General features: G+C 38.8%; 2 protein-coding genes across 2 annotated transcripts; one reads left to right on the forward strand and one right to left on the reverse strand.

Annotated features, from left to right (window-relative positions):
- Nucleotides 1-6,738: 6,738 nt before the first annotated feature.
- On the forward strand, nucleotides 6,739-7,695 carry OR51H8 (olfactory receptor family 51 subfamily H member 8). Its single transcript, NM_001390098.1, has one exon. The coding sequence runs from the start codon at nucleotides 6,739-6,741 to the stop codon at nucleotides 7,693-7,695; it is 957 nt and encodes a 318-aa protein (NP_001377027.1).
- An 8,776-nt stretch (nucleotides 7,696-16,471) lies between these two features.
- Nucleotides 16,472-17,422, reverse strand: OR51H1 (olfactory receptor family 51 subfamily H member 1). Its single transcript, NM_001390321.1, has one exon. The coding sequence runs from the start codon at nucleotides 17,420-17,422 to the stop codon at nucleotides 16,472-16,474; it is 951 nt and encodes a 316-aa protein (NP_001377250.1).
- Nucleotides 17,423-26,175: the final 8,753 nt, after the last annotated feature.

The following is a 26,175-nucleotide window of genomic DNA, read 5'->3' on the forward strand; positions in this document are numbered from 1 at the left end:
TGTGGCAATTAAATCATTTAACTAGAGGCAATAAGAGATCTGTCTAATTCAAATTTGGTTAGTGCTAAATATTATTAGACTAATATTTTCTAAAGAAGCTGACAAGACATAAGAGAAAGTGATTTCTCATTCAAAGTAAAAGAAAGAAGGAACAGGGGAAAAAAAACAAGAAGCAAAGTGATTTATTTTCATGTGAATAAGAAACTTAAAATGTTACTGAGGAAGTCCACATAGCAAAAATAGAGATTCTGGAATTGTATAATATTGTTACATATGGAAAGAAAAGAGCGATAATAGAAATATTTAAGAGGTCAAACCATTGGGACTTATGATTTATTGGGTGATTATATTTTCCTAAACCTTGTTTACTAACCCAAGCCCAAATCCCCTCTGTATTGTCAGTTCTTCACAAATGCATTGTATCCTTGTCTAAAAGGCACAAAGGTTGTCTGCTTTGGTCAATTCTTTGAGTCTCATATTATTTTATGAACTCCTATACATGCAGATTAAATGTTTTTCTCTTCTTAATTTGTTTTATGTCAATTTAATTATTAGGCCAATCTAGAAGGGAAGAAGGGAAAAGTTTTCCACTCCTCCAATGGCCACCAGGCAGATAATATATTATTATCTGGAACTCATCATAAGGCTCAGTATCAGAGATGTAGATCTGAAAGGACTCTGATTATATATGAAGTTGAATATATATATATATATATATATATATATAGAGAGAGAGAGAGAGAGAGAGAGAGAGAGTCCCAGCATCTAGAAAAGAGCCCAATGTTAGGAAAGATTGAAGGCAGGAGGAGAAGGGGAGGACAGAGGATGAGATGGTTGGATGGCCTCACCGACTCAATGTACATAAGTTTGAGCAAACTCCGGGAGATGGTGAAGGACAGGGAAGCCTGGCATGCTTCAGTCCACAGGGTTGCAAAGAAGAGGACACGACTAACCAATTGAACAATGACGAGAGAGAGAGGGAGAGAGAGAGAGAGAGAGAGAGAGAGAGAGAAAGAGAGTCACTTCACTGGGAGTGGTGAGTGGGGGTACTATTGAACCTGGGAAGGGGCAATTTACTGAAATGCTAAGAAGGGAAGGATGGGTGTGGATGTATTTCAAGAAGTAGCTAAGACATAAACAAGAAGGATATATTGTACAGCACAGGGAACTATAATCATTATCTTTTAGTAACTTATAATGGAGTGCAATCTGCAAAAATACTGAATTATTATGCTGTACAAAAGGGGCTTCCCTAGTGGCTCAGACGGTAAAGCGTCTGTCTGCAATGTAGGAGACCCGGGTTCGATCCCTGGGTTAGGAAGATCCCCTGGAGAAGGCAATGGCAGCCCACTCCAGTATTCTTGTCTGGAAAATCCCACGGACCGCAGAGCCTGGTAGGTTACCATCCATGGGGTAGCAAAGAGTCGGACACGACTGAGCGACTCCACTTCACTTCACTTTACACATGAAAATAATATACTATTGTAAATCAACTACGCTGCTGCTGCTAAGTCGCATCAGTCGTGTCGGACTCTGTGCGACCCCATAGCCGGCAGCCCGCCAGGCTCCCCCGTCCCTGGGATTCTCCAGGCAAGAACACAAGAGTGGGTTGCCATTTTTTCCATTAAATTAACTAATTAATTAAAAAGAAGTAGCTAAGAGAGGAGGACTTTTGATAAAAATGGAGTTAGTATCCAATCAAGGGAGAGTAAACTAATTAAAAATAGATTCTCTAAATATATAGGAGTGCAGCCATGAAATTAAAAGACTCTTACTCCTTGGAAAGAAAGTTATGACCAACCTAGATAGCATATTCAAAAGCAGAGACATTACTTTGCCAACAAAGGTTCGTCTAGTCAAGGCTATGGTTTTTCCTGTGGTCACCTATGGATGTGAGAGTTGGACTGTGAAGAAGGCTGAGCACCGAAGAATTGATGCTTTTGAACTGTGGTGTTGGAGAAGACTCTTGAGAGTCCCTTGGACTGCAAGGAGATCCAATCAGTCCATTCTGAAGGAGATCAGCCTGGGATTTCTTTGGAAGGAATGATGCTAAAGCTGAAACTCCAGTACTTTGGCCGCCTCATGCAGAGTTGACTCATTGGAAAAGACTCTGATGCTGGGAGGGATTGGGGGCAGGAGGAGAAGGGGACGACAGAGGATGAGATGGCTGGATGGCATCACTGACTCAATGGACCTGAGTCTGAGTGAACTCCGGGAGTTGGTGATGGACAGGGAGGCCTGGCGTGCTGCGATTCATGGGGTCGCAAAAAGTAGGACACGACTGAGCGACTGAACTGCACTGAACTGATGTTAAAAAATAGGGCTTCCCTCAGAGCTCAGTTGGTAAAGAACATGCCTGCAATGCAGGAGACTTGGGTTTGATTCTTGGGTGGGGAAGATCCCCTGGAGAGGGAAGTGGCAACCCACTTAAGTATTCTTGCCTGGAGAATCCCATGGACAGAGGAACCTGGCAGGCTACAGTCCACAAGAGTCAGATAGTTTTATTTTTATGTTAAAAAAAAAAAAAGATGGTATCATTTGTTTAGTTTTATACTCACAGTGGCAGTTTATGACAGAAAATCAGAATCCATGTGAGATGTAAATATTCAACCTGTATAAGTAACAAAAACAACAACAAAAAGTTGTTACCTGAGGAGCTGGAATGAAATTATAGTGATTCAATTACTCAAAAACCCTATTTGTCAATATAGAAGAAAATTACAAATAGCAAAATTGAGCTGCAAGATGAAACATTTATAGTGAGCACTGGAGTAAGGTTAAAGAGGAGGTTAAACTATTGAAAGCAGAGCAATTTCACATTTTATCTACTTCAAAAGTATTAAAAGAATGATTATGAATCAGAGGTGAATTTTACCTGAGTTAAGGAACTCAATACTTTTAGAGTCTATAGTATTAGAAGAGTAATCTGATATTAACTTAGTCCAGGATTATCATGTAGATATATGTTCAGTGACTGAGTGCTTAGTAGATGATCTCGTTCTTTATGAGCATTTCTCCCTTACCTAGTCCTGGTGTCCTCCAGGATCCAGGAAGTCCAGAACCACCTGGGGCAGTGAGGAGTCCCTGCCCTGTTATTTCTATCCTGAGTAATTTCTATAGTTAAATTCTTACTGGGCCAATTCCCAGTGTGATCCTCTTTTCAAAGGAGTATTAAGGTCATGAGGATTATAATGGTGAAGTGCAAAGCAAATGTGATAAAATGTGATAAAATTATACAACGGATAATCCTCAGAATTAATATTAGATGTTATTATCACTATTATTAATGCTACTTATGATACTATTATTGTTATTCAGAGGCAGGTAAAGACAGTAGCATTTTCTAAAGATTATAATTGGATATTTTGGAATATTCATTGCCTCCTGCATTTACTAATGACTCCCTGAAGGGCTTCTTGCTTTCCTTTTGCACAGAGCATGATTAGTTTGATATTGAAAACTGAAAAATGCAAGTGAATTATGAAGGAAAATTTATTCATTAGAGAATCATTTCAACTTTAGAACCATATTTCTTTGGGAGAGTTTTATTAGTTTTGCTGTGTTTTGAGAAAAATAAAGGCAACTATTATTCATTTCAGGGCATGGAAGAGTGAGGTGCCCAAGATGGCTCTAAGAGAATGTGACTGAATACTGACCAGCCTCTGAATCCTCCACCCCAAATACACACATACACATTCACTTTTTGCTAATATCCTTCTCAATACTATCTAGTTGTTCAGACATGAGAATCTAGGGCTTGATTTCACAATCCTGGAGAGACCGCCTCAATCTTGGGAGCCCCAGGGAACAACCCTGCTTACCGATCTGTGAAACTCTCTGTGGTCTGGTATGGGGAGGAGTTTGGAAGCAGCTCAGGAAATAAAAGTCTTTATGTGAGTAGAAATGATTTTGCCAAGTAAGCCTCAGGCAGCTGGAGAATCCTCTTCCAGCTAGGGGTACCCTAAGCAACAAGGTAAGTTTTAGAGCAAAATCAGAGGCTAAAAGTTGTGCTATCAACAGAATATCTTAGGATAATGTTACTAAAATTTCCAATTGTCCCCCAACCACTTTCTAGTACTTAGTAAAATGGAAGTGTTTTTGTTTTTATGCTGTAAATTAGACAATAGAGAAATTTTGTAATTTTATTGTCCACTAGTCAATCAAAGATATCTAATGAGATCATATAACTTGTGGCAGCCTATGGGGCAGATATAAAACACTTACACAATCTTTTTCCATAAATGAGGCAGCTTCCATGGTCAGTAGAGGGTCAGGTTAGGTGAAACTTTCAGAAGAACTTGGGATCTAAGAAACTGATCTTCACCTGTTTAGTACATCCTGGGAAATATAATTATGGAGAAAATCAAGGACATATTTTAAGGAATAAGCAACCTAGCCAAGAGATGCCTTTTAAACTTTGTCTTTGCTAGCTGAACCCTCAAGCTTCCAGTATATTTAGTTGTAACATTTTTTCCCTCCATTTCTCATATGTTTTTCTTTCCTTTTTTTAACCACTGACTATATGTTTGACTCAGGACAAGTTATTTTCTTTATCTATGCTTCAATTTATTTAATAGTAAAATGTGAAATAGTTCGACATTTACTTATGCTCTTCTTTGTGTGTGTAAATCACTTCAGTCGTGTCCAAATCTGTGCGGCCCTATGAATTGAGGCCCACCAGTTTCCTCAGTCCATGGGATTCTCAAGGCAAGAATACTGGAGTGGATTGCCATACTCTCCTCCAGGTGATCTCAACCCGGGGATCAAACCCACATCTCCTATGTCTCCTGCTTTGGCGCCACTAGCGCCACCTGGGAAGCACCTGCTGTTCTTTAGTTTATGCTTTTCTTTTTTCATTCCTTTTCCCTCCTTCTTTCTCTCACCTTGTATTCTATTCCTCTCAATTGTTTACCTCTTAAAAATTCCTTTAATTTCCATTCTATTACAATTATTTGAAAAACTTAATAAATATTTTCTTTATTAAAAGTCCTAAAACAAACAAAAACCTAAAAGTTTGTTGAAAGAGTAGAAAATATTATCTTAAAAGCCAGAGTCTTTTGAACAAAAGGCTAGCTGTCTTTCATAGGAGCAATGGAAAGACATGAATATTTTACAGAAACAGAGGATATACCCTAAATAAGGTTGGGGGAATCTGTGTCAGAAATCTTTCAAAGAAGATCTTTGAGGAGAGGGATTTCAAAACTCTACAATATGTTTTTGATTCATCAGGAATATGCATCAGTCAGAGATGTATACATAGCCTGGGGTTCAGACACATGTTTGCACAGTTAGAGGGTAAATTATTCTAAGATTACAAGAGACACAAAATTAAATGCTATTCTTTGCTGATAGAAGAGCATTTATCAATTTCACTTCCATCAGCTGCAAAGATCTCTGGCTGAAAAATCCAAATCAGAGAGACAAAACAAAAAACAAGAAAGAAAAGAAAACCTCAATATCAACACTGATATTGAGAACATGTGAAGAGAACTTTTTTATTCCAAGTTCTCATAATTAAAAGAACATATTTGCTTTTTTACCAATGGAAAGATCTTTTGTAAGCCTGACACTGCCCGTTAGCATAGGCATTATTGTCTGTGTGCTATGTATATAAGGCCATATATGAGGAGCAAGGGAAAACAGAATTTGATTAGATGTGTGGATCTGGAGTTTACATCACCTTGCCTTTAGTCACCTTGGTTCTCTTCAATTGATGAAGGCATCTGATGTGCATCTTAAGGTTGAGAGAGCTTCTCAAGGAGAGTATGCAGTACCTCTAACTGGTATTCATGTCTAAAGTTGAATGACCCCATCAGGAGGCATTTTAGAAAAAACATAGTTACTGATCCTGGAAATATCAGCATGTTTCTTCCAGATCTCTACTAGGACCTCTATACTGGCTCTCTGAGAGTGTAAATGGCATTATGTGAATGATCACTGTGCCTTTAGTAATACAATTTCCAGATAATCCTGATTCTAAAAAAGGCTTCAGAGGAGCCTCACTTCCTTTTGGACAAAATGAGTTAGTCTTAAAAAAGAATTGCTGCTGTTGCTTTCCTAAATATAACTTACTCCCCTGTCTAGATTTTATTAGATTAGAGATGACAAATACATTTCATTTTCTATGATCAGAAGTTGCTGTCTGAGGTTCCTGGGTTGAGAATGATGGTCCACATCCAGACTCAGGGGAAATGAAGGTGGTCATGCTCAGATGCAAGCACAGGCATGTGCCCGTGGGCATGTCCATCCCTACCTTACATACAAGACCCGTTGCCTTCATGAGAGTTCCAGTACTGGGAATAAGGAGAGTGATGGGTGGAAATGACATCCTTTGTGAGCAGTCAACTAATTTTTGTTTTATACTGATTCTGTCTTAGTTATTGTGTCCTCAGCCTCTGACTCAACAGCTTGTAAGATATGGATGAGAAAGAGGGAGAAATGGACTGGAGAAAGCAAAAAAGTTTATCTAATGCAGTGTGTTTTAAACTGAATGTGTCTTATTTGACTTGGTGAAACTTTTTCATTGGGACAGTAGAAGTTTCCTCCACAGGATATATCTTGGAAGAGTAATTTCAGGGACTCAACCCTCCATTAAAACTCTCTCTCACCCATGTTAAAATAAAATGGTTCTGCTCTGAGGAAGATCAGATTCTAATATATTGTTAATACTTGTCACTGCATTCTTAGGAAGACACACATCAGGATCTCAAAATTTCCCTCCTGTGTTACATTGACTTCATGACAGATAATAACCACTCTCACTTCCAATGCCTCTACTTTGTCTTAACTGGAATTCCAGGGCTTGAACTAAAGTATTACTGGATGGCATTCCCACTGGGTGCTATATATGTCATTGCCCTCTTTGGCAATGGTGTCATCATCTCTACCATCAAGTCTGAACTGTCCCTGCACATGCCCATGTATTACTTTCTGTGTATGCTGGCACTGGCAGACACAGGCCTTGCCCTTTGTACTATGCCTTCCATGCTAGGCATATTTTGGTTTAACTACAAGTCCATCGCCTTTGATGCCTGCCTTGTTCAGATGTACTTCATCCATACCTTCTCAGCCATTGAATCTGGCGTGCTGGTGGCCATGGCCTTTGATCGGGTTGTGGCAATCTGGAAACCCCTCAGGTACGGCACCATCCTCACCAATAGCGTGGTCTGCAGAACAGGGGCAGTCATCTTGATAAGGGCCATCTGTGTGGTCTTCCCGGTGCCTTTCCTCATCAAGCGGCTCCCCTTCTACCGCTCCAATATCCTCTCCCACTCCTTCTGCCTCCACCAAGATGTCATGAGCCTTGCCTGTGCCAGCACCCGGGTCAACAGTCTCTACGGCCTTATTGCGGTTATCTTCACCAAGGGTTCTGACTCCCTCTCCATCCTCCTCTCCTATGCATTCATACTTCAAACAGTGATGGCCATTGCCTCAGGGGAGGGCCAGCTGAAGGCGCTCAGCACCTGTGTTTCCCACATCTGTGCGGTTCTCATCTTCTACGTGCCGCTCATTGGGGTGTCGGTCATTCACCGTTTTGGAAAGCACCTTTCACCACTGACCCATGCCCTAATGGCTAATGCCTATCTTCTTACACCCCCTGTGCTAAACCCCATCGTCTATACTATGAAGACCAAAGAGATACGGAGGAAGCTCATCCAGATATTTGTTCCAGCCAAGGTCACTGCAGAGGGTTAGGGTCTGCCAGTTTAAGAGAGGAAAAATATCTTCTGTAATGGCTCAATTATGACTATGAAAAAATAGTTTTTATTTTTTCACATTTTTGGTGTGATTTGAATTGGGCAGAGATAGTTCCCTGCTCTCAGAACATACTTTCCTCTTCCTGCACCAAATCATCCTTTGTGCATTATATAAAGAGCGGCATTTATAAGAACCATTCCATGTACTTTCCTGTGGCCTTGCGTTAGAGTTGGCCCATAACAAATGAAAGGGGAATATTACTAATTCCATTCTGTAATAACTCTTCTGAGCAGAAATAAGCCACAAGCTTAATGTCTTTTAAATTAAAGCTCATTGAGTTGATTTAACATTCTAGATCAAGAGTTAGGAATGGCCTCTATTAGCTTAATAGGGGAGAAATGAACTATACTCATTAAATAATAAGAGAACACCTAGGGATAATGCATTGTTAAATAAAACATGGATTAGAAAGATGGCTAAATTTTAGGATTAAGAATATAAATGTATATAATTGAGCAGGGGCCAACCATATTGTATAACTTGAGAACAACAGATGAAGGGTGAGCTTTAACTCTTCCATGTGTGACACTGGATATTCCCTTCCCTACCACTAATGGCAATTTATTCATTATGAAGCTGGAAATGTTATCACTTAACAACCACTGTGGTTATGAAATTAAATTTAATCATATAAGGACAAGTATTTGTAAACTATTAAGGGTTGTGCAACTATAGGAAGTGTTCAAGAATATTGAATATAAGACAATAAAAGTACATATAGACTGTCCACTAAGCAAAAGACAGTACCAGAGCCTTTTACATGCTGTCATATTGGATAACTGCAGCATCCCTATGGGGGAGTGTTATATGCTGTTTCCAAAGCAGTTCATGTGTTGGCCAAGGCTCAGTCAGGCAGATTTTCTGGGGACTGTTGAACTATCTATATTGTGGGAGACAGATAAAATGGATTGGGCAGGGTGGGGATGACACTCAGGGTAGAAGGTTAAAGAACTACTACAGATTTAATTTGAAGACAAAGTATCAGATTGGTCAAAACGTTCATTTGGGTTTATCCTTAAGATGTTATGGAAAAACCCAAATAAACATTTTGGCCAACTCAATATATGAAGAAGAAAAACAAAAGCACACATATAAAATGTATACTAATGAGCGACTTACATTCTTTTACATGAGCCACAAGACTTTTGCTCAAGTTTTTTATTTGGTCTTTAAAATCTAACACAAAAGATTCTTTGGGTCTTACATGGTATGTAGTTACTTTCATGGTATGTAGTTACTTTCATGGTATGTAGTTACCTATTACTCAAATCCGGAGAAGGCAATGGCACCCCACTCCAGTACTCTTGCCTGGAAAATCCCATGGACAGAGGAGCCTGGTGGGCTGCAGTCCATAGGGTCGCTAGGAGTCAGACACGACTGAGCGACTTCACTTTCACTTTTCACTTTCATGCACTGGAGAAGGCAATGGCAACCCACTCCATTGTTCTTGCCTGGAGAATCCCAGGGACAGGGGAACCTGGTGGGCTGCAGTCCATGGGGTCACACAGAGTTGGACACGACTGAAGTGACTTAGCAGCAGCAGCATTACTCAAATCAGTAGCTACTTTAGAACTCTGTCAGAACAGACACTAGCCTAGCTAAGACAAATTTAATAATACTGTGTACCAGAAAGCTTCAGTTCAGTTCAGTTCAGTTCAGTTCAGGCACTCAGTTGTGTCCGACTCTTTGGGACCCCATGAATCGCAGCACGCCAGGCCTCCCTGTCCATCACCAACTCCCGGAGTTCACTCAGACTCAGGTCCATTGAGTCAGTGATGCCATCCAGCCATCTCATCCTCTGTCGTCCCCTTCTCCTCCTGCCCCCAATCCCTCCCAGCATCAGTCTTTTCCAATGAGTCAACCATTCCCATGAGGTGGCCAAAGTACTGGCGTTTCAGCTTTAGCATCATTCCTTCCAAAGAAATCCCAGGCTGATCTCCTTCAGAATGGACTGGTTGGATCTCCTTGCAGTCCAAGGGACTCTCAAGAGTCTTCTCCAACACCACAGTTCAAAAACATCGATTCTTCGGTGCTCAGCCTTCTTCACAGTCCAACTCTCACATCCATACATGACCACAGGAAAAACCATAGCCTTGAATAGACGGACCTTTGTTGGCAAAATAATGTCTCTGCTTTTGAATATGCTATCTAGGTTGGTCATAACTTTTCTTCCAAGGAGTAAGTGTCTTTTAATTTCATGGCTGCAGTCACCATCTGCAGTGATTTTGGAACCCAAAAAGATAAAGTCTGACACTGTTTCCCCATCTATTTCCCATGACGTGATGGGACCGGATGCCATGATCTTCGTTTTCTGAATGTTGAGCTTTAAGCCAACTTTTTCACTCTCCTCTTTCACTTTCATCAAGAGGCTTTTGAGTTCCTCTTCACTTTCTGCCAGAAGGGTGGTGTCATCTGCATATCTGAGGTTATTGATATTTCTCCCGGCAATCTTGATTCCAGCTTGTGCTTCTTTCAGCCCAGTGTTTCTCATGATGCACTCTGCATAGAAGTTAAATAAGCAGAGTGACAATATACAGCCTTGACGTACTCCTTTTCCTATTTGGAACAAGTCTGCTGTTCCATGTCCAGTTCTAACTGTTGCTTCCTGACCTGCATATAGGTTTCTCAAGAGGCAGGTCAGGTGGTCTGGTATTCCCATCTCTTTCAGAATTTTCCACAGTTTATTGTGGTCCACACAGTCAAAGGCTTTGGCACAGTCAATAAAGCAGAAATAGATGTTTTTCTGGAACTCTCTTGCTTTGTCCATGATCCAGTGGATGTTGGCAATTTGATCTCTGGTTCCTCTGCCTTTTCTAAAACCAGCTTGAACATCTGGAAGTTCACGGTTGCAGAGTTTCAAAGACTAGCAAGAAGAGATAAGAAAGCCTTCCTCAGTGATCAGTGCAAAGAAATAGAGGAAAACAACAGAATGGGAAAGACTAGAGATCTCTTCAACAAAATTAGAAATACCAAGGGAACATTTCATGAAAAGATGGGCTCGATAAAGAACAAAAATGGTATGGACCTAAAAGAAGCAAAAGATATTAAGAAGTGGCAAGAATACACAGAAGAACTGTACAAAAACGATCTTCATGACCCAGATATGATGGTGTAATCACTCACCTAGAGCCAGACATCCTGGAATGTGAAGTCAAGTGGGCCTTAGAAAGCATCACTACGAATAAAGCTAGTGGAGGTGATGGAATTCCAGCTGAGCTATTTCAAATCCTGAAAGATGATGCTGTGAAAGTGAAGAAAGTTTATTCCCATTTTAATACTGCTTTCAGGTTTACCAGTCTTTCTGAATTAATTTTAGATAGGTTCACAATAAAAATTTTTAACTCCATAAAAAACAAAGGCACATTGCTGACATTTAATAAAATGAGTATAAAATATCATTTAAACCTTCTGGGATTTGTGGGGAGACTTGAGAGTCCTACTACCTCTGGAAGGGCTTGCTAAGAGTTCACCAATACTATCACAGTCCTGAGCCTGGAACAGGAATTGCTAGGGGTTATTGTTAAGAAGAGGTTTCCCTGGTGACTTGGTAAAGAATCTCCCTCAATGCAGGAGATCTGGGTTCAATCCCTGGGTTGGGAAGATCCCCTGGAAAAGGAAATGGTAACCCACTCCACTATTCTTGCCTGGGAAATTCCACAGACAGAGGAGCCTGGAGGGCTACAGTCCATGGGGTTGCAAGTCAGATTTGACTTAGTGACTAAACCACCACCAATACCATTGTTAAGAAGATAGGTTTCTATTTGCTTGTTCCAATATGAGAGCAAAGGTCCTAGTAGCAGTGCAGTGACCAATATCCTTGGGATGAGCAAATCTCTTTGAGGACTTTCAGCTCTTGGTTGTTTTCATTCAATGCAGTGCTTGACATTTAACTGATGCACCAAATTTTTAAATCACACTCTACATTTCAGAGACAGTTGGAAATGCTCTCCGTAACTGTCGTCTTTGGTGCTGTAAATACTTAAAAGCTGACCCCAGAAACAAATGTATTGGTGAAAGAGTTTTTGAGTTTCCCTCTATCTAGTTTGTGTCTCCATCACATTTCTCCTTTAAAGATGAAGATGATGATTGCCACAGCAACTGCAGCATCAGAGTAGCTCCAATTTTATCTGAAGTCTTTCATACTGGCTTCTACCTCAGCTCCCACTTTTCAAGGTCTCAGGGTCAACTTTTCTTAAGACTGCAAAAAGGTTTCATGCAATAATAGCATGAGACCAAGTCTCCTGGCTAAGAAGCTTATCTAAAACAGGTACAGGTAATAAACTTGGTCATATATTCAAGGTATGTTTTTCTAAGATATCTTCTTTTATGATGTAAAGTGAAGTGAGGTTTCTCAGTCATGTCCAACTCTTTGCAACCCCATGGACTGTAGCCTACTAACATCTTCCCATGGGATTTTCCGGGCAAGAGTACTGGAGTGGGTTGACATTTCCTTCTCTAGAGGATCTTCCCTAGCCAGGGATCAAACCCAGGTCTCCCACATTGCAGGCACACACTTTACCGTCTGAGCCACATATTGTCTCCTGTGCTGGTTGTTTTCTTCCCCCTGAGAAAAGTTCACCCTCATTCCATATCACCTCCAAATTCTGAGGTGATTCATGTTTTCCATTTAGATAGAATGTATCTATATTGAGGCCTTGGATGATGTTTGCATTCTGCACAAACTAACAATTCTCAAGTAATTTTGTAACATTGAAAATGTAAACTCCAAGTCAAACTTGAAAATTTATTCTGACTTTGTCTCTATTTCTGGTTTCATCTTGGTAAGATACAAATATGTATCTTACATTTTTAAGAGGACTAAACTAGAGTGATCACCATGAACATAGATGTTTGTATGCTCAGTCCCTCAGTCATGTCTGACTCTGCAACCCCATGCACTGTAGCCCACTAGGCTCCTCTGTCCATGGAATTTTCTAGGCAAGAGTACTAGAGTGGGTTGCCATTTCCTCCTCCAGGGAATCTTCCTGACCCAGAGACCAGACCCATATTCTTGTGTCTCCTGCATTGATAGGTGGATTCTTCACCACTATGCCATCTGGGAAGCAAACATGGATGACAGAGGCAAATAAATCAAAGACAGAAGGACGGTTTCCAGATATGTGCCTGTCTGTTTTTAAATGTTACATGAATCGAGAATTTATACCTTCAGAGAAATTGAAAATAATTATTGTGGGGAAAAGCAAGAGTTAAATATGGCTTGTGTGAGACAGAGGTGTACAGAAAACTCCATGTAGAGATTATGCAAAGGTAGTTAAAAATTAAGAGTTTTATCTTAAGAGAAGGGAAGGGGAAGGAGAGGGAAAGAAAGACGCATGTGGGCTCTATTTTAAAGCTGTTAGCAAGACTGGTATCATGAAGAAAGAAATTTACCGAGGTTACTGAATGGCAAGGGGAGAACTTGGAGAAATACTCACATCATGTGTGAGAGGAAGACGTGAAGGGGGGGTAGGTTAGGAAACAAAGAAGGTGGAAGTAGAAGATGCAATAGAGTTCCATGAAAGCTGAAAGAAGACTAAAAGGGAGGGGACTGTAAACATTTATAATCTACTCAAATACTTCAAGTTGAAGGAGGATTGAGGGGAAACATTTGACTTGCTATTTCAGAATAAATCTTAGCCACGTGAACAGCCTTCATCTAGCCATGGAAACCAAGTCAGACTGCAGGAGCTAGAAAAGAGAGTGCAGTGAGGATGCGGAGTATGTGTGTGTTGCCAGCAACAAAAATTAGATTTCTGATCTTGCCACTGTGTGGGTCCATCAGAGAATCAAAGATTAATGGGCACTTTCTTCTAATTGCCTCTGTTATCACAGTATTTGAACATTGTAAACATAATCCATGGTGGTTGGCTTTTATCTCTAAAGATTTCAAGTTTTGGTTATGTAATTGTATAAGAAAAAAAAGACACTTCTTAATATTTTTTTAATGAATTAGTTTATTTTAATTGAGGCAAATTACTTTACAATATTGTAGTGGTTTTTGCTGTACATTGATATGTTTATATTTTAAGTTTATTCATTCAAGTATTGTATATAGGCACACTGCACTAACATGTATATGACAACACATTAAGAAAAATAAACATTTTTTTAAAGATGAGATAAATTTAAATGAAAATAAAAGATCTTTTATTTCCTCCTTATAGGCCAATTGACTATAATGTGCTTTGTTTGGGATTCATGTTTTCCATTTAGATAGCATCTATCTGGAGAAGGCAATGGCACCCCACTCCAGTACTCTTGCCTGGAAAATCCCATGGACAGAGGAGCCTGGAAGGCTGCAGTCCATGGGGTCGCCGAGGGTCAGACATGACTGAGCAACTTCACTTTCACTTTTCACTTTCATTCATCAGAGAAGGAAATGGCAACCCACTCCAGTGTTCTTGCCTGGAGAATCCCAGGGACTGGGGAGCCTGGTGGGCTGCTGTCTATGGGGTCACACAGAGTCGGACACGACTGAAGTGACTTAGCAGCAGCATGGTGAGGTCTTGGATGATGTTTGCATTCTGCACAAACTAACAAATCTCAAGCAATTTTGTAACATTGAAAATGTAAACTCCAAAATCACTGCAGATGGTGACTGCAGCCGTGAAATTAAAAGACACTTATCCCTTGGAAGGAAAGTTATGACCAACCTAGATAGCATATTGAAAAGCAGAGACATTATTTTGCCAACAAAGGTCCATCTATTCAAATCTATGGTTTTTCCAGTAGTCACATGGATGGGAGAGTTGGACTATAGAGAAAGCTGAGTGCCGAAGAATTGATGTTTTTGAACTGAGGTGTTGGAGAAGACTCTTGAGAGTCCCTTGGACTGTCAGGAGATCAAATCAGTCATTCCTAAAGGGAATCAGTCATTCATTGGAAGAACTGATGCTGAAGCTGAAGCTCACAATACTTTGGTCACCTGACGTGAAGAACTGACTCATTGGAAAAGACCCTGATGCTGGGAAAGATTGAAGGCAGAAGGGGACAACAGAGATGAGATGGCTGGATGGCATCACTGATTCGATGGACATGAGTTTGAGCAAACTCTGGGAGTTGGTGACGGACAGGGAGGCCTGGCGTGTCACAGTCCATGGGGTCGCAAAGAGTCGGACACAACTGAGCCACTGAACTGACCTGAAATAACATTTCTATAATATTGATTACTAACATCTCTCATACATCACATCTTAGGATCACTGGTTCTTTCCCTCTACCTCAAGTTTTCTTGTGAGTCTAGAAAGCCCTGAGACATGTGTCAAGTCTCAATTTACAGGTTTTAGAATCAATGGATCTAAACATGAATCGAGTTCTTCCACTTAGAAGCTGTATGATTTTGAGTAAGTTACTTAACTTCTTTAAATCTCATTTCCTCATGTATAAAATGTGATAACATTATTCTCAAAGACAGTTGGGAGAATTCACTGAGAGAATATATAAAGGCAACTAAAACTGCTAGTATAGCAAATTAAATGTGATGTTGTAATGTAATACCTACTTGACTTGTATACATATTTCCTTGCAGAGAAATATGCCAGAAACTGTGCAGAAAGTTGGTGCATTTTTCTCTGTGTCTTCAGGGACCAGAACACTTCCCAGGTGGAACAGTGGTAAAGAATCTGCCTGCCAGTGCAGGAGATTCAGGAGACTTGGGTTTGATCCCTGGATTAGGAAGATTCCCCTGAATGGCAATCCACTCCAGTATTCTTGCCTAGAAAATTCCATGGACTGAGGAGCCTGGTGGACTACAGTTCACGGGGTCACAAAGAGTTGGATACAACTGAGTGATTGAACCCACATGCAGGGTCCAGCATCATGACTGGCATTTCATTAGTGTTAAATGTACATCTGTTTAATAAGTCATCCCTCTAGCAATTTGACAGTGTAATGATTAACAAAATACATACAGCAGGTATGAGCTTCACTGCAAAGACACATTGCCTTTGACATACTCATTCCCACACATGGGCATCCTGCTTTCTTAAACTTCCCAGTGCTGCAAGTGTTCACTTGTCCTTATACAAAGCATGGCAGTACTTTTACTTGATAAAGTTTCCCTGGGTTCTTTGTACACAGCAAAATAGAGTTCACTCCTGCTGGGTTTAAAGAGTAAAGACAGAGCACCTGTTATTCTACTAAATATATGACTGAAAACTAGAACCGTAAAGAAGTAATAACCCTTAAATGAAAAGGCACGTGTTAAGTAACCACACATGTGTTTGTTTTAATTTTAACATAGGCACTCTTTACCCAATAAACATTGGAACAACAAAATAAATGCTGTTTGATTATGGAACAATTTTCTTTCTCCATATTAAGAAAAAATATCTCAGACCTTTCAGCAGTGTTATATAGCATTTTGAATCTTTCCTTATCTAATTACTTAATTAATAACTATAGAACAATATTACTTAACATTATATGGATAAACACTCAAAAGTATTACCTGGATAAACAGGTGATGATTTATGTCTTCACTGATGCTCATCTCCAGTTTCAGAGAAGAACAATTATATTAATTACATTAGGTTTGTCAAGTGACACCAGATATCAAAAATTATGCATTCCAAAATGGAGCATATACAGAACAAGAAAGACTTTCACCTACAAGCCTTGCCCACTTTCAATTTTCCCAGATGTTTATAATTTGACTGCATTATAGTTGCTCAAAATGCTTCTTATTCTCCATATTACATTTGATTCCACTACCCTAGACCCTGTTCTTTCTCCTCTGGAACACATGGATGATCCTCCTCTGTATCTGCTTGGTTTTCACACTATAGACAACAGGGTTTAGTAAAGGAGGCAGTAACAGATAGGTATTGGCCATGAATGTGTGTACTACTGGTGACAGATGTTTCCCAAACCTGTGGATCATGGTGACACCAATGAGAGGAACATAAAAAAGGAGCACAGCACAGATGTGGGAGAGGCAGGTGTTGAGCGCTTTGAGCCTTTCAGCTCTGGAAGCGATATCCAGTACTGTCTTCAGGATGAGCACATAAGAAAAGAGAATGATGAAGGCATCAAACCCCAAAGTGAAGATGACTACTATGAGGCCATAGAGGCTGTTGACACGAGTGCTGGCACAGGCTAACCGCATTGCATCTTGGTGGAGACAGTACGAATGAGACAAGACATTGGAATGGCAGAAGGGTAGCCGCTTTATAAGAAAGGGCACAGGGAAGACCACGCAGACTGCCCGGATGATGACAGCTATTCCAATCTTGCCAATGATGCCATGGGTGAGTATGGAAGCATAGTGCAGTGGGTCTCGGATGGCCACAAATCTGTCAAAGGCCATAGACACTAATACTCCTGATTCTACCTCTCCAAAACTGTGGATGAAGAACATCTGTGTGATGCATGCATCAAAGGGAACCTCAGGGGCATTAAACCAGAAGATGCTGAGCATGGAGGGCAGGGTGGACATGGAGAGGCCAACATCAGTCAGAGCCAAGATAGAGAGGAAGTAGTACATAGGCTCATGGAGACTCCGATCTACCTTGATGATGGCTAGGATGGTACCATTTCCCAGGAGAGTCATGGTGTAGAGAAATCCCAGGGGAAAAGCCATCCATGGGTTTTTATCTGGCATTCCTGGGATACCTGTCAAAATGAAGCTATGGTGGTTGACATGTGATGAGCTAGTGTTCATCATGATGTTCTTACCACTGTTTGAGGCTGGACTCTCCCACCTGGATTCCAGCTCCTAAATTGAAAAAAGGTTTTTAGATAGGTAAATGGCTTTATGGATGTAGAAGTGGAACAACAGAGGGGAAAACTATGTTTAAATCAGTGTCTGAAAGGTTTTTGCATCTTTTTACTTCTTAGACAATCACATGTGATGACCTCCACTCACTTGAATTTAATTTGCTTATCTTAAAAGGGGAGATAAGATGAAACAACCAGTGTTTAGACAGAAGAAAATTTTGATATCTTCCTTTAACAGCACTGAATATTTGGTAGAAAAGAAGCAGCAACATCCAAGAACCTAATAGCATTGAGAATTTTGCTAAATAATCAAAGAACAGAACTCACAGTATCATCACCACAAACATACCTACACAAAATTTCATCACCATCCAAACCTACATCCCTCATCTATATAAATCCATGTGTATGCATGTATATGTATGTGTATATATATATATATATATGTGTGTGTGTGTGTGTGTATACATATGCATATATTCTCTTACACACACATATACATGTGTGTATATATTCTTGCACATGCCTAAGCATCTATTTCACTCTTTTTATAATGGTGGCTAAGCAGTAAATAATCTTCCTGCCAATTCGGGTTCAATCCCTTGGTCAGGAAGATGCCCCAGAGTAGGAAATGGCAAACCACTCCAGTATTCTTGCCTGAAAAATTCTATGGACAGAGGAGCCTGGTGGAGTTCATTCCTGGGGTCACAAAGAGTCAGACAGGACTGAACTACTGAGCCCATATATACATTTGTAAATAGACACATTAGTGGACATAACTGTTCAAATTAATCTTCACAAGTTTTAACTTATAACTTTCCATAACCTCATTTTAAAATATCAAGGGATAAAAAATAAAGGCTATTGACCCAGAAACAACCACATATATGGTATGAGAGTAGCCATTAACAAAATCTTTATTTCGAGAGTCTTCTAACACTCCAAAAACCTGATGCCATTCTTGAAACCTCTTCTTTCATTAAACCAACACTTAATGAATTTCATATTTGTCTCCAAAACATACAAAATCATTATTTCCTTTCTTCCTTTTATGTGTAGTCAAAAATAGCATAGTTCATTTCCTCCAGGCACCCTAACTTATCATCCTCCACCCATGAGTGCCCCCTTTCAAAAATTCCTTTCTGCAGTCAGAATGCACTTTGAATATTTAGAAAATTATTTATTCACTCAAAGCAAAAGGTCCCTCAAGATCTTCTATTGTACTTAGAACAGAGTCCTAAATCTATCATTTACTTTAGTCACAGCAAAATTCAGCCCATGTCTACCTCTCTAGTGCCAATTCACACCATTCCCCACCCACCCCTCCCACTTTGGTCTCTTCAATCCAGCCATATTTGCAGTCTTTAAGTTCCTGGACCTCACTAAGAAACTTCTGGATATGGGATTTCACATGTGTCCCTTCCTGTTTTTTGTGCCTTCCTCCACCTTCTATAAAGTTCCTCTTTGCCTAATCAAAGCCTATCTATCCTCAAATAGAAAGAAAAAGTGAAAGAAAGTGAAGTCACTCAGTCATATCCGAATCTTTGCAACCCGGTGGACTGTAACTTACCTGGCTCCTCCATCCATGGGATTCTCCAGGCAAGAATACTGGAGTAGGGTGCCATTTCCTTCTCCAGGGGATCTTCCCAACCCAGGGATCCAACCTGGGTCTTCCACATTGCAGGGAGACGCTTTACCCTCTGAGCCACCAGGGAAGCCTAAATAATAATCCTTCTCAAATAAGCCTTTTCCAATTCTCATAAGAGTTTAAGACTCCTCAGTACATAGTTTTTATATTCTTCTTATAAGTAAGTACAGGTAATTAAACATCACATAGATATTTGTTTAGTGTCTATCTCTCTTACTAGAATTAAACTTCCTGAAGGAAAGGACTCTGTTTATCACCTAAAAGATCATATGCTGGGCTTCCCTGGTGGCTCAATGGTAAAGAATCCACCTGCCAATGCAGGAGAAACGGGTTTGATCCCTGATCCCAAAAGATCCCATATGCCATAGAGCAACTACACCTGTGCACCACAACTATTGAGCCTGTGCTGTATACAGTCCATGGGGTTGCATAAAGTAGGACCCATGTGCCTAGAGCCAGTGATCCACAGTAAAAGGAGCCACTGCAATGGGAAGCCTAGACACCGTAACTAGAGAGTAGCCTCTGCTCACTGCAACTAGAGAAAACCTGCAAGCAGCAATGAAGACCCAGTGCAAGCAAAAATACATAAATAAATCAATCTTTAAAAGACCATATGCCAAGCATATGTTAGCTTTCCGTATGTGTTGAATGAAGGAATGAAATCAAGAATAAATGAACATGGATGATTAAATATCATTCTTTTCAGATATTTTACAAACTCTCAAACTCCTCCCTGATTTTCTGCATGTGGGTTGAAAATCATGGATCTAGAGAAAAATCTCTTTTTCTAACAGGGCACAAAAGCTTAAATGAAGTGTCTTTGAGAGGAATTAAAGTTTCTTTGTTATCATCCAGGTACTGATTGTGAGAAAGGAGAAAGAAAAATCAATAAGTGTTTCTGGGAGAGTTGGGGATGGGAGGTGGTGGTGTTGACAGGTACACAAGACCAGGTGGGCTTCCAGGCTCATTCTTCCACCTGTTTGCCTGCTGTGAGAGGAGAGTTTGTGGTTTTGGGACAATATGACAGAGAAGTTATTTTGCAGATTCTGATCTGACACAGGGGGTCTTTGAAAGATTCTGTAGTCTTCTTACAAAGGTTGTGCTGTGTGTTGAAAACAGAATCCAGATGTTTCTCCAAATAAGTCACAATGCTCAGATCTAAACAAAGCACTCTGCTGCCCAGCTAACCCTCTGGAGCACTTTGAGGAAGGGACATTTTTATACTTTATAGTTTAAGTGAGAGCCCTTCAGTTGGATGGTCCTTCTTCCCAAGAAATTGGTGATGGATTTTACTTGAGAAGAATAAGTTGGCTCATCCCTATTAGATATTTTTCTTGGAAAAACTTATAAAATATTTGATAGTCTCTGATTAAGTCCCCAGGGCCTGCTGAAGCACTGCTGTTCTATGGAAATTGCAGATTTTATTTCCCCCTTTCTTTTATGTGCCTTTGACTCTGTTTTTCTTTACCTGATTATGTTTTACCCCATCTTCTCCTTTTTAAACAATCTCATTTCTATCTCTAGTCTTCATCTCTTTTCCATTCTCCCTGATTTTTCAGAGCCTTATTTTCTCTAGCTTCCAATTCACTTTTCATTTACTCTTCCATCCACTTTTTTTTCATTTTTTTCTATATGATAGATCCTCCCTCACAGTGTATCTCTTATTTTACTCCCAGTAACATTACCTACATTTTACTTTTTTTCTCATCTTTTCTTTGCCTTCCAGCAACCCGATGACACTGGACACTCTCTAGGTGCTTCTCATCTGCCTTTGTAATTTTCCTCACCAGCATTTTTACGAAGATTTAATGAAATAATGTGCCTAAACAATCCTACACAGAGCTTGGTATACAGAGGTCATGCCAAAAGATTTTAAGATAAATTTATTACCTGTATCAACCTCTGTGCTCTTGTTCAGAATTAATTTGGCTTCTTTCCTTCCCTGAGACTAGTAAACAGAGCACTTATGAAGCCTCCTCAAACTTCTGGTGGTGTCTCAGCCATCATGGTTCTGTATGATTTTTAATTCCTCTGGAGAAATCCTTTGAGGCCTGTTATGTAGTGCTGCCTGACCATCGTGAATTCCCAAAACTCCAAGCTGCTCCTTCATCTGTAAAATTGCCTTTTCTTCTACCAACACCTGTTTCAAAATTTCCTTCATTTTGATTTTATTTGTGTCCTCTCAGCCAAGACTGAGGAAGGAAAAAGGATCTACTTCTCCCAAACACACACACACATACTTTATACATATACGTGAGTATGGCTGTGTGTGTGTGTGTGTGTGTGTGTGTGTGTGTGTATATATATATATACACATATATATATATAACTAAAGAAGTCCTAGAATTCCAGCCTAATTTTTCCCTAGAGCTTCTGATTCCAAAACCAGTTGCAGTCTCATTGCTAATATAGTGCTGAGATTTACCTTGAAATAGCACCGAAGTCTATTGTTGTTTTGGATAGAGAGAAAAACTGCTTGGAATTTCCATTAGGAACAAAGAAGACAGAGTTCTTTAAATTTGTTGGACTGCATTATTATTCCAATATATTAAATATAATTTCTTTCATTTGTTTTCATGCATTTTTCTATAATAATATTTTTTCATCAATGAAGTAGTTCTTAGGATTGTGGAAATAGCTCATTATTCCATCAGTGTGTGCCTTTGTGTGGTCAGTCATTAAAACGCCCACAAACCCTTTCCATCACTTCTTCATGTTTCTTTTCATATCATTTCTTTACCTTCATAAACATATTTACATTTTTTTAAATTTTATTGGAGAGTAGTTGATTTACAAAGTTGTGTTAATCTCTGCTATACAGCAAAGTGAATCAGTTATATAACACATACATCCACTCTATAACCATATAGATCGTTATAGAGTATTGAGTAGAGTTTCCAGTGGTGTACAGTAGGTCCTTATTAGTTATTTCTTTTATAAAGAGTAGTGTGTATATGTCAATCCTAATTTCTCAGTTCATCCCTCCCCTCCACTTCCTCCTGATAACAATGTTTGTTTTCTATATCTGTGGTTTTATTTCTGTTTTGTAAATAAGTTCATTTATAGCTTTTTTAAGATTCCACATATAAGCTCTCTATCATACAATACTTGTCTTTCTCTGTCTGACTTAATGAGTATGCTAATCTCTGGGTCTGTTCATGTTGTTGCAAATAGCATTATTTCATTTTCTTTTTTTTGTGGCTGAGTAATATCCCATGGTATTTATGTACTACATCTTCTTTATCCATTTCTCTGTCAATGGACATTTAATTGCTTCCATGTCTGGGTGGTTGTAAATGGTGCTCTACTGAACATTGGGATGAGTGTATATTTTGGATTATGGTTTTCTCTGGATATATGTCCTGGAGTGGGATTGCTGGATCATATGGTAGTTTCACAGGTATAGATATTTTGTGCTTTGTTTTGAATATTTTCCTTAAAGCCCAGAGTGTTATACAATGGAGTATTACTCAGCCATTAAAAACAATACATTTGAATCAGATCTAATTAGGTGGATGAAACTGGAGCCTATTATAGAGAGTGAAGTAAGCCAGAGAGAAAAACACCAATACAGTATACTAATGCATATATATGGAATTTAGAAAGATGGTAATGATAACCCTGTATGTGAGACAGCAAAAGAGTCACAGATGTATAGAACAGTCTTTTGGACTCTGTGGGACAGGGAGAGGGTGGGATGATTTGGGAGAATGGCATTGAAACATGTATAATATCATATATGAAATGAATTGCCAGTCCAGGTTCAATGCAGGATACAGGATGCTTGGGGCTGGTGCACTGGGATGACCCAGAGGGATGGTACAGGGAGGGAGGAGGGAGGGGGGTTCAGGATGGGGAACACGTGTATACCTGTGGCGGATTCATGTTGATGTATGGCAAAACCAATACAATATTGTAAAGTAAATAGCCTCCAATTAAAATAAATAAATTTATATTAAAAAATAAATAAAATAAAATGCAAAAAGAATCACAAAATATGGGGAAAAAATTCTGAGGAGTCTCTACTCTAGAACAAGCTAAATATTCTCTAGAACAAATAAAATTTAATATTCCTCTTCAGTCAAAAGTAAATGCTAAACTATTTGTTATTATTTAAAGGTTAAAATAGTTTTCATAGAATTTTCCTAAATAAAGCAGACTAATGTGCTTCTGCCATATTTACATTTTTAATAGCAGAAAACAAAAGCCAGATATAAACAATTCTTATGAGGATACTTATTTTCAGGTATGATAGAGAATGTATGGAAGAAGTTTATCTACTTATTTTTAATTTGGGTTTTTCACTTTAAATTGGGTTTAAATTTAATTTGGGTTTAAATTTTTAATTTAAACCTATTAAGAAATATGTGTATTATAATCTTAAGGAGACTAACTTTATCATAAATGTTAAGGGTTGGTGTTTTATAATAGATATTTCTGTATATTTTTTAATATGAGGATGTGACTACATATAGAAATCTATAATTTTCTGTATATTTATATTTTACATAATCCTTTATGTGGGCTATATACATGTATGTATATCTATATGTATATGTAGATATATATTACTCTCTCTATAGTGTGTGTGTGTGTGTGTATATATATATATATATATATATATATATATATAAGGAGTTAAAGGATGAAATCCTTGTCCTCAAGGAGTTTCTAATCTGTGAGAATGTTTAATACTTCCCAATCTCTCTTGAAGTGCTGTTAGAGACAGAAATAGACATACGCAAAATGCTTGATCTGAGTGTTTAATGGATGACTTGGGCTTCTGCAAACATCAGGACTTGCCTCATCCATATCTACAGAAACTGTTGTCCCCTTTAGAATAGCTTCATTCAGGAATGCCCCCATATTATTCTAACAGAATTTCCTAATATCTGGAGTTCTACTTTATGAAGGGTATGGCTTTCCAGACCCAAAATGTTAAAATTCAGCAGAAATAGTAGAGTCTGTGAAATCAGATGCACCTTGCTTGAAATCACCATTTTAATTTTCTGGAAATTTGATCTTAGAGAAAGTCATTAATTTTCTTATTCAATCAAGATTTCCTTGTTATCTATTACTAAACAACATCTACTGTTTAAGTCCAGCTGTTCCCTCTCCTCTCCATCTGCATTGATGAGCCCAATACACTTAGAGATCATACAACCATATTGAGTACTGTATTCTTACTTTAAATGTATCACCAAAGACCTAATGTACTCCCTCAGAGCTTTCAAAGTATCATTTTTATGTCTCTTCTTCTACTCCATTACATCTTTCCAAACTCTTATTCTTTGTTGATGACTTTATTACCTACATCATCAAGAAAGTTGAATTATCAGAAAACAGCATCCAGTGCCCTGACTACATTTACTCGTCTATTAACAGGGTCAATTATATGCTGATTTCTTTGTTACCTTGTATAAATTAGATGAACTATTCATCCTCCTTTCTAAAACCAATCCTTCCATTTTTGTACTCGATCCTGTCCTTATTATTTACTCAGCAACATCATTTAGACACTTCTTTTTATCACCTTTATATCATAAAATTTTTACTCTCTGGTTGGTTATTTTTATCAATATCATACGTGATGTGATATTTTTCATCAGAAAGAAAGTGTTCCATTGGTATTGTCTTGTTTCTTTGCTTCCCTTTAATGTAAAATCTCTAGAGAAAAAAAATAAGAAAAGATGGATTTCTGCCTACTTTAAAAGGAAGAGGTTGGTGAATACTCTCTTCAGAGGAAAAAAAAAAGAAAAAAAAGAAATACATAAACCTGGATAAATTATTTTTTAAAATATAACAACAAAAGATTCTAAGGTTCTAGAAGTTGACCAAAGTCAAACAACAGATTGAGAAACATATTTGAAAACCTTTTACAGTTTCAGATAAGGACATATTCCTTCACAAGTGATTTAATAAGCAAATTTTTAAAAAGTAGTTTTACCAGGTTGCAGCTGGCTCAAAGGCAAAACCAATACAATATTGTAAAGTTTAAAAATAAAATAAAATTAAAAAAAAAAAAGCCAACTGCTATGCTCTCAGAGAGTACAGAGTCAACTTGAGATGGAGGGAAAAAATTCCAATGCTTTGTCAGCTATCAGCAAACCTGGCAGCAGTGTTGCCCAAAAGTGAGGCCCAGCTGCTTATCACTCTGAAACCAATAAAGTCTTGTACCAGCTTACTATTAACAAAATTTTCATTCATCTAATTAAATTCTATCTAATCTTAATCCTGACAATGTACAAGGTTCTTTTCTCAAATTTCCTTTTTCACAGACTTTTTCTCACTTTCTGGATCCAAATTAATTTGTCCCTTATTATCCTCATATACATAAGCAACTAGCTCTAGGACAAAATGATTTTCCTTTTCTTTCCTCAAGAAAAATATTGCCAGTCTTTATACTTTCTTTCACTGGCAACACATATCCTAATGCTTAACATACTGAAATACTTCCCCTATCATTTAAGTAGGTTTAATTACATATTCTAATTTTTAACTTTTAAAGAAGCTTAACAAAACCAAGAAACAAGTAACAACTGTTATATCAGTATTTTCTCATTGGTAAACTTAAGAATATATTCCATAGCCTCTAAAAACATATATTTTTCTCATACCACAATTTCCCTTTGATGTAGTACAATATGTGTGTTTAATGAACCCAAATATATTTTAAAGTTCTACTAATTAACCCGATGCTGAGGCTTCAAGCAAACCAAGTTGTTGTGTATTTCAAGGAAACGGCAAGAGTTTACTTCAAGCTTTCTCTTAGGCATATTTTTGTTCTCACAGGGTCAGATTCTGAAAACGGTATTTTGTCAAGCTGCTGCTGCTGCTAAGTCGCTTCAGTCATGTCGGACTCTGTGCGACCCCATAGATGGCAGCCCACCAGGCTTCACCGTCCCTGGGATTCTCCAGGCAAGAACACTGGAGTGGGTTGCCATTTCCTTCTCCAGTGCATGAAAGTGAAAAGTGAAAGGGAAGTCTCTCAGTCGTGTCCGACTCTAGTGACCCCATGGACTGCAGCCTGCCAGGCTCCTCTGTCCATGGGA

The sequence above is a fragment of the Bos taurus genome, chromosome 15 (assembly GCF_002263795.3).
Source record: "Bos taurus isolate L1 Dominette 01449 registration number 42190680 breed Hereford chromosome 15, ARS-UCD2.0, whole genome shotgun sequence".
Taxonomy (NCBI): Eukaryota; Metazoa; Chordata; class Mammalia; order Artiodactyla; family Bovidae; genus Bos; species Bos taurus.